The sequence below is a fragment of the Diceros bicornis genome, chromosome 37 (assembly GCF_020826845.1).
Source record: "Diceros bicornis minor isolate mBicDic1 chromosome 37, mDicBic1.mat.cur, whole genome shotgun sequence".
NCBI classification, from domain to species: Eukaryota; Metazoa; Chordata; class Mammalia; order Perissodactyla; family Rhinocerotidae; genus Diceros; species Diceros bicornis.
The window spans coordinates 13,294,443-13,303,542 of NC_080776.1; the positions used below are offsets into that span (position 1 = coordinate 13,294,443).

Consider the following 9,100-nt stretch of genomic DNA (forward strand, 5'->3'; position numbering starts at 1 on the left):
CAATGAAGGTAAAAGAAAATCACTGTGAAAGCTGAGGAAAAGGAGCAGTGTGCCCTTAATGGAGGTAAATCATGTGCACTAAGCCTCGAAGAACAACTAAAATGTTGGAAGAGTCTATCAGGCCGAGGAAGCAAAAGCATCAAGATACAAATATGTGCTAGGGTACCAGGAGGTACCAATGTGCCTATTGCATCATTATGTCTCAGCGTAGACTTTATAGCCCATTCTTCACCCAATCCTTCCACTTCACCACCCACTGTTCCCCTATGATGTCCAGAAGTCACATCAATGATAATGATTTAACGAAACAGCTTCAAGGAAAAAAAAAAGAGTTTGATAAAATAACAAACCTCAAGGTATCAACAATACATTTTTACTTGAAAAAGTCCTAAGAATAGAAAACAGAGTGAATATAGGCATATGGAAATGATATGGAAATTAACTATAAATACACATGTGGCTTTGGCCCTCCAGAAAAAAACTTGCTGATGACTGCTATAACTCTCTAGAAGGTAGATACTGTCTGAACACTTGCAGACAAATTGTCATCTTTGTTCCAAATCAAAAGGCTTAAACTCGCCAGGAAAACTCTACTGGATCATCAGTCCCTGGTTCTTTTCACCCTTCAGAAGTTCCCTGATCAAAACCCACTGGGCTTCCTAGTCTTCCAACCGCCAGGAATAATAGTCCGCAGCATAAATAGCATTAGCTGTAGAAACTACGTATTCAGGCTGGCATAACTTATACCAGCATGTGACTAATTTCCATAGCGTTTATAATAACAGTAATCTTTTTCTTTTATGGGGTAAAATAACTATAATTCTCACCTATGTTGATAAAAAATACCAAAACAACTATAATTTTGTAATGCTAGAAAACTACGGCATCTTAGAGGATTGCCTAATCATGACACAGGGCCTTCTGGCAATGCATAAGTTAAACTGAAAAAATATCTGGGCCTAGTGTCACAATCTGACACCTTCTATCTATCCCCTTCCTGCTAAGTCATAGAGGTAATTGAGCTGCAATGCTGCTGCTACATTTCCTTTAGGCAAATGTGAAAGTTTTGGTAAAGAAGGATATTGAAATCTAGATCAGGAATTTTATTTCATTAATTTCATTCCGTAAAAATTCTAAATGAGTCTTAAATTTGTATTGCTACAATAGAATTGATGTTTCCTTATTCTTTCAACAAGGATTTACCTTATTTCACTGTTCTAGATTCAAAGTCAATTTCCATTCTTCCTATTTTCTCTTCTTTTTTAGGTCCCTCATTCCTAATTCATTTATTTGGTCCATAACTAGTTTCTGTGCACTATCTATGTTCCAGTTACTGATGTAGGGAGCTAGAGATATAACAATGAATAAAGCAAAGAATAACTACCCTCAAGGAGATTACATTCTAGTGGTGGAGGAGTATGCAATAAATAATATAAAATTGTAAATTAAGACTGTTAGTTGCAATAATTGGTAAGGAGAAAAGATCAAGCAAGGAATGAAGATAGGAAAAGCGTGTAGCAGTTGATGTTTTAGAAAGAGGGGCATTAAGAAGTCAGTATTTGTACAGAAGACTTGATGGAGGTGAGGGAGAAAACCACGCAGATATTTGGGGAAACAGCACTTCTGAAAAAGGAAACAACCAATGAAAAAGTCTTAAGGTAGGAGTGAGCTTGGCATATTCAAGGACCAGTGAGGAAGCCAGTGCAGGTGGAAAGGAGGGAGTAATGGGGAGAGTGATGTATTCAGAGCCAAATTATGTAGGCCACTGTAGATCATAGCAATAACTTTAGCACTCTCTCTTCGGTATCATCTGATGTAGATTATAATTGGATCACATTGATTGCTGTGTTTAGATTACAGTGGAAGGACAGCGGAAGCAGAGAAAAACAATAGAAGGATATTCCGATAACCCATGTGAGAAGTGGTCATGGTTTGTAGCATGTTGGTTATAGTGGAGGTGGTGGTGGAATGTGGATGTGTTTTGAGCAACAAGCGTGTGTGTGGCAACAAGATTTGAGGCCAGTTCATAAATGGGTTGTAAAAGAAAGAGAGGAGTCAGGGACAAACCATGAGTTTTGGTCTGAAGAACTGAGATGAAAAAGTCTGTGAGAGCAACTGAGCTGGAATTTTGTCAAGGGGTGGGAAACCAGGAGTTCTTTTACGGTCATGTTACATTTGAGATACCTATTGGACATCCAAGTGGGGATGTCAGACGCAGTTGAATTAATGAGTTTGGAGTTCAGGGAAAGATTTCAGGCTAGACATACAGATTTGGAAGTTATTGGCCAATAGTTGGTGGTAAAGCCCTGAGGCTTGGATGGTGTCACCTAAGGAATGAGTGTAGATAGAAAAGAGAAGGTTTCCAAGGTCTGAGCTCTGGTTTCTAATGTTCATAGGTTGGGGAGATGAAAAGGGACAGCAAAGGATACTGAGAAAGAGGTAGAGGGAGAGCCATGTGCAGTGACCTGGATACCAAGCGAAGAAGGTATTTAAAGATAAAGAAGTGATCACATTGTTAAATGCTGCTAAGTCAAATAAGATAAGGACCTAGAATTGATCACCAGATTTGGCAATATGAAGATCATTGTTGATCTTGACAAGAGCTATTTCTGTGGAGAAGTGGAGTCAAAAGGCTGAATGAAAAGGGTTTGAGACTGTGAGGGGAGAATTCAGATAATTATGAACAACTCTTCAAAGATTGTTTCTATAAAGGAAAGAAGAGATATGGGGCAGCAGATGTAAGGGAAAATGGGGTCAGGAGAGGGTTTTGTTTGCTTGTTTATATATTTTGTTGGTTTTGCAGATAAAAGAAATTACAACCTATCTGTATGCTGATGGGAATGATCCAGTGGAGAGGGGAGGTTGATGCACAAAGAAGGGGAGAATTATTGAAGCAATTTTCTCAAGTAAGCAAGAGGGCAGGATTGAGTGCACAAGTGGAGGGGTTCATAAAGATGGAAGCACAGACAAGTTACCCATAAGAACAGGAAAGCAGAGAATGCATCGCCACAGATGCAGGTGGGTAGGTAAACATGGAGATGGGAGTATGCAGACCTCCTCAGGCTGCTTCATTTTTCTTATTGAAACAGGAAGCAAGATAATCATGTGAGAGTGTGGATTGTGGAGGCAGGTTTGGATATTTGTGGACAGAGGGGAAAGTATGGTATTATTGTCTAAGGAGAGAGAGAATGGACTAGGGATACATTAGGATTCCAGGACAGCATAATGGGACACTTGAGATCAGTGAGCATGAATTTAAAGTGAAATTAATCAGTGTGGTTATGTGTCTTTTATCCTGCTATGTTAGACCGTAGGAGAGAAGGTAAGAGTGGGTGGGAAATTGGATTTAACTAGAATTCTTGTTGAGCAAAGAAATTACAATGAAACATGAGAGACCGAAGGGAGTTAAGAATGTTTACACAGGAGTGATTATAATGACAAACCATGAAATTTAAGCTTGAAAAATTGGGTGGTGAAGAATACACCCAAGAATTACATTTTTTGGGTGGGTCTGGGGGATTATTGGAACTAAGACACTAAAGGAAGTACACTGGGAATATAGAAGGTGTTTGTTAGAGTGAAATGTTCAGAATTTAGATTTAGGGTAGGTTGCAGTTATTAGTAAAGAAAAGATCAAGGGCATGACCATGCAAATGAATAGCTGATGGAGGATGGAGCCTGGAAAGTATTGGAAAGATCATCTTCATGGGTGTTGAAATTAATGAGCATTAAGATAGGAGTGGTGCTAGAAAGAGTGACAGTGAGCAGGAGCTGCTATCTTGAATGAGTGAGGGGAAGTGACCTGGGACAGAAGATGACTGCATCAGTGAAGGGTAATGGGTAGGTAGTAGGTGATGGCATGAGATATTAAGTTGGATGTTTTTATGGAGACGAGAAGAAAAAATGCACTCTAAGCAGCAAAAAGAAGCAAGGAAGAGAGTTTCAGGGGAAGCAGCAATCTCAGAGGAGAGGTAGGTTTTCCTTGGAGAAAGAAGGTAAAGAGGATATTCACAAAAGAGGTAGAGGATGCAGGGGATGTTGCTGATGACTAACCTTGAGTATCAGAGGGCATAATGAAAAAGGGTATAGAATAAAATGGGAAGGAGTAGGGATTGCGGTCCAATAAGGCGAAATACGAAGTTTAGGAGGGGTTGAGTGTGGGAATCAGGGATGACTTGAAAGTCTTGTTATAAAGGGCACCATTAGTTTAGTCCTAATTGTCCCCAAGGTGGGTAGAGTAGAGAGGCTGAGGATTGAGGGAAGGAAAGGGTTGGTAGGTAGGAGTCTTGCCAAGAGCACACAGAGTGCTAGGCTCCTATCTGACTCCTTCTGATGAAGGCATGGACTCCTACAAGGGGTGCAGTCTTAGTGCACAGGCAGTTTCTTCTTCCTTCCAGTGGTAGCCTGCAGAGGGCATCTGCTAGGTCATAAGCTACTCCCTGACTTCTGCTGAAGGAGGTTTCCAGGCAGGGAAAGGGGCAGTGCTGCCCTAGTCCCAACTAATTTGTCATCCCCATCCTTGAATGGTACTAAGAGCTGTATTTCTTATGCTAGTGAGCAATATACTAAAGCACTTATGAAAGGAAAAATCTTTGGATCAGAAATAAATGTCTGATGACTCAATAGCTGAGGATATGGTGTACTGCAAAAAAGGCAAAGATGCTTGCTGACTGGTGTCTGAGAGAAGTCAGGCAGAGAATATATATGCCAAATTAAAATATCTCCCCAACTGCCAATCCTGATGCTTGAAATGTCATCATTAGAGAACCATGGAATTTCAAGTCTGAGACTCCGCTAAAAAGCAGCACGGTGTAGCAGAATGAGTTTAGGGTTTGGCATCCCACTGATCTATGTATAAATCCCAGCTTGGAGCCTCATAGCTGTGTCGTGTCAGTCAACTTGCTCTCATTTCCTAACTTCTTGGTAGAATGTTCATGTATCATAGTGAGGCAAGTTTCTGTTGGGTGAAGACACATGTGCCAAGTTCTCCCTTCTGCTCAGGGCTAGCATGGAGTTAGTCACACAGTTGATTTAGCACTCTAGGAGTGACTTAACGCATGAAACAGAAAATTGAAGAGAATATACAATAGTCAGAAAGTGTATGTGGACATCTGCGAAGCACGACATACGAATTTGTACCTAGACTTAAAGCTCAGAAAATACCCTTCATCTCTCCACAATCTTCACTTCATAGTACTGCCCTGTGAGGTAGTAACTCTTATTGTGAAAGCATTTGAGTAAAAACCACTTATTAGAAACGCTGTAGAGATAATTCACCTCTAAGTTCTCTTCCACTTACAGATTCTAGAATTCTATGAAATTGTATGATAATTGGACAGAAAAGAGTCTGGGCAAAATTATGAAGCAGGAAAACCTGCATTCAGTGTTTTTCCCAAGGTATTCAGGCACTCTCATTGTCTTTTGACCATTCACGGATTGCCTCCCCTCCCTGTCCCTGACACACAGACACACAGACACACAGACACACACACACACACACACACACACACACACACAAAGTGCCGTCCCTTAGAAGTGACCGATACTGAGACTGCATAAGCCTCTCACCGTCCTGTCTCCAATGTCCCACCCCTCAGCTGAAAGGGCACTTCCCAGAGAGGTAGTGTAGTGAAGTGGTTAAGAACACAGGATTTGGCAACTCATAATGCTGGGTGACTTTGGGAAAATTACTTAATCTTTCTGAGTTTTGCTTTTTATGATGTAAAGGGGGTTAATAAGAGACCCTTGACAGTGATATAGCACAGACTATAGGAGGAACCGTGACTAAAGTGTTTAGTACAGTGCCTAGTGCACAATAACTTCAATAAAGAGTAACTGTTATTTATTTCCTTGTTTTTTTATGACCATTGTTGTTTTGTTGCTCTACATATTTTCTTGCTGCTGCTGTTGTTGATTCCCTGTTGAAAGGTTAGGATACCGATCTCATCCCCTCTGAAGTGATGCACATTGTAACAATCATGCACTGCCTAGCCTACTCGGGATTCTCTCTAGCACAAGAGTAAGAAAGAGGGCATCGGGTGTATCCCCGCTGTGCCGGCACCCCTCCACTTACTTGACAATCAGTTTGGGGGTCCTTTTGCCCCTCTCAAATCATATGAAAGAGATAGGAGCCTTTCTTCTGGGAACCAGGGTGACCTGAGAACAGTTAGGTTGCTTCCAAGTCTGTGGTCATTTCTGATTGCCTTGTACATAGCTCTTTTTTCTTTCAATGCTAGTTATGAGTATGGAAGACTTAAATACTTTTATTTATATAAATCAAGGGTAAAAGGTATAAATATGACACCAAAAGGCTTATTCTATAAATCACATATATGAGAAAAACCATAGGCAAGCATTAAGTTAGTGGGCTGTTAGTGGATGTTGCATTCTACAAGCATATAGTATGATCAGATATTTAAAATTCATTATTTCTTACCTGGATTGGCCGTGGAAGGAAATGATTTTCCCTTTTGGCTCCATACTGCTTGCTCCACAGTCATTGTCTCTGGTTTTCCAGAATAAATAATCCACAGTTGTCCAGAAATAACATTTATTAATCAACAATTAAACACACAATAGAAAAGACCTTATAAATAAAACTATATATTTATAATGTTTTATTTTTTTTTTTGCTCCAGTACTCCACAAAACACTACAGACAGTAACAAAATAATTCAATAAATATTAAAAACTTTCAAGAGAATTATAGGACACTCTTAATCATACGTGAGCATCAACAATGCCACAGCCATTAGACACACTGTTAAACACTATCATAGATAACTTTCTTGAATAAGGGATATGATTAATTTTTGATCCAGAAATTGTAACATTTACACATATCCACACACAAGAGAACAGCTCAGAGTAAGTGAAGCAGACACGCCAGTGAAATGGAATCATCTTCCTGTACATCATGTAAAGATATTACAGCATTAACAGGATAGAAGTCAACACACTAGAGAGAAATGTTGGGTTTGCTTGGGGTGGGAGGAGGGAAAGTAGGGCAATTAACAAAAGCCGCTTACATATTTTCCATTGCTCTCTTAGCAATATGCTCCCTTCCTTTTTCTGCCTTTTCTTGGTTGAGATATTCCAGCACTTTCATTAACAGATCTTCATCCAAGTACTGTCTGTTTGGGGTATCCTCATTCTTCAGGGGCCCCACAGCCAGCCTTTTGCTTACCGAGGCCAGTTTGTCAGTCTCCTGAGAGCTGCCTTGATTCAAACGCTCTTTGATGGCCTGCTCGATTTGGTCCTCTTCCTGTAGGTCATCTTCAGATGAGACTTGACTTGGAATTCGCTTCACCTGGTTTGAATTCATGATCTCAGGGTATTTAACTAGCATCCTGGCCAAGTACTCTCCTAATTCTTGATCCTTGTCACTCAGGTTTTCATATGCCATTTGTCTGTTTTCAACTTCTGGCATCCAGGCACCTTTGGGAAGCTGGTTTGCTCTAGATCTTCCAGGACCATAGGGGAGTCTCGGCAGACCCCTCTCTCGGTTATACTGACTGGGAAAATATGGAGGCTTTTGATTTGCTGCACCCTCCATCCCTAAAAGATTTAAAATGTCCTCAACACTGAGCCCATCTGGTAAGGCCTCTGTCACAGCACGACCAGCTGTCTTGGGGTAGCCATTCTTGGAGAATATCTTATTTTGGAGCAGATCTGGACGGTCTAAGTCAACCTCTGAGACGTCATCTAGGTCAACAGGAAGTTCAAGCTCCTGCTCTGGTTCCACTGATCCATTCGGCTTCTCTCCAGTTTTGAGCATGTCAATTAAGTCTTCAGGGGGTATCTGTAAATTCCTTGAGATTTCAATCAGCTGATAAATAGACTGAGAATCAAGTGGTTTCTCAAAAAGCCTGATTGCTCTTTCTCCATTTGGCCCATTCTGTGACCTCCCACTTCCTGCAGCATTCACTAATCTTTTCAGATAGGCAATTACTTTGGAGACATCATCTGAGAGTTGGTCTTTATTCTCTTTCCGGAGATCTTCATCCTGGAGGCCCAGCTGCCCCGAACGCTTCATTTCATCATTGACTTGTTCACTTTTTTCTGTATTCTCTTTGCTGTCTCTTACCTCTTCCTGGGTTTGACTCTCTACTTTCTCCTCTACTGGGTTCCAATCTTCTCCCCCAACCACATCTTCATAGGCAATATTATTGGCCTTGTAGATATCATCTTCATCATCTGTGTAAAGCTTTTGTTCCTCATCAACCCTCTCACGCTTTTGGTTGTTTGGTCCTGTCAGCTTCCCCAGCTCTTGGAAGACAGATTCCAGTGTAGCAAGACTTTGAGGAGTGTATTGTTCCTCCACTATTTCATTTGTGCGTTTAAAGGGGTTGTCCCTGGAATTCTCTTCATACAAAGGAGGGAATCGCATGTGCTTGAGTTTTCTCTCTGGCCACTGCTGAGTCTCGTAGTCATCAGACATGTCCACTGGAATATTCTTTTCTGAATTCAAGGCATAGGGCTTGTTTTCTTTTGGTGCAGACTGAGGCTCATTTTCAGCCTGTTGCAAAGCTTCAAGTATTATCCTCATCCACTCATCTTCACTCAGGGGATCCCTTGAACTTTCTGGCAAGTGACTTTCATCACCGTTTCCTTTTTGCTGAAGCGGAACAGAGACACCTTGGTAGGGATTATAGTCTGGGCTGCTTTCTTCTTTGTGAGCTTGTTGTCGGAGCTTTTCTATGTACTCCAAAGCCCTGATCATTTCAGGACTGGGAAGCCTTTGCACATTTTCCAATCTGAGGTCTGGCTCCTTCTGAAGCAGCTGGTTTCGCTGAAATGAAGCTGCTTCGGCCCCAGAGATGAGGAAAATTAAAGGGATGAGAGACAGGGCTGCTGCAAGCTGGTGAGTCTCAGCTTCTGTCATGTTTGCAAGACTTCCTTAAAGCATAGAAAACGTGAGTTAACACAAATGAAACAGATTAGAAGACACTATAGCAAAAGAAGTAATTGACCATTAAGGAAAAAAATATAGCAGAGATTATTTCACATTAAACTTAGGATGGCTCTTTAAAATCCATAAATATTTCCTACATGATCCTCACAAGCTAGCCACAGGATTAGCAAAATTGTTACCCATTTG

General features: G+C 40.9%; 1 protein-coding gene across 1 annotated transcript; it reads right to left on the minus strand.

Moving 5' to 3' along the window:
• Nucleotides 1–7,024: 7,024 nt before the first annotated feature.
• On the minus strand, nucleotides 7,025–8,884 carry SCG2 (secretogranin II). Its single transcript, XM_058533474.1, has one exon. It carries the CDS (start codon nucleotides 8,882–8,884, stop codon nucleotides 7,025–7,027), a length of 1,860 nt encoding a protein of 619 aa, XP_058389457.1.
• Nucleotides 8,885–9,100: the final 216 nt, after the last annotated feature.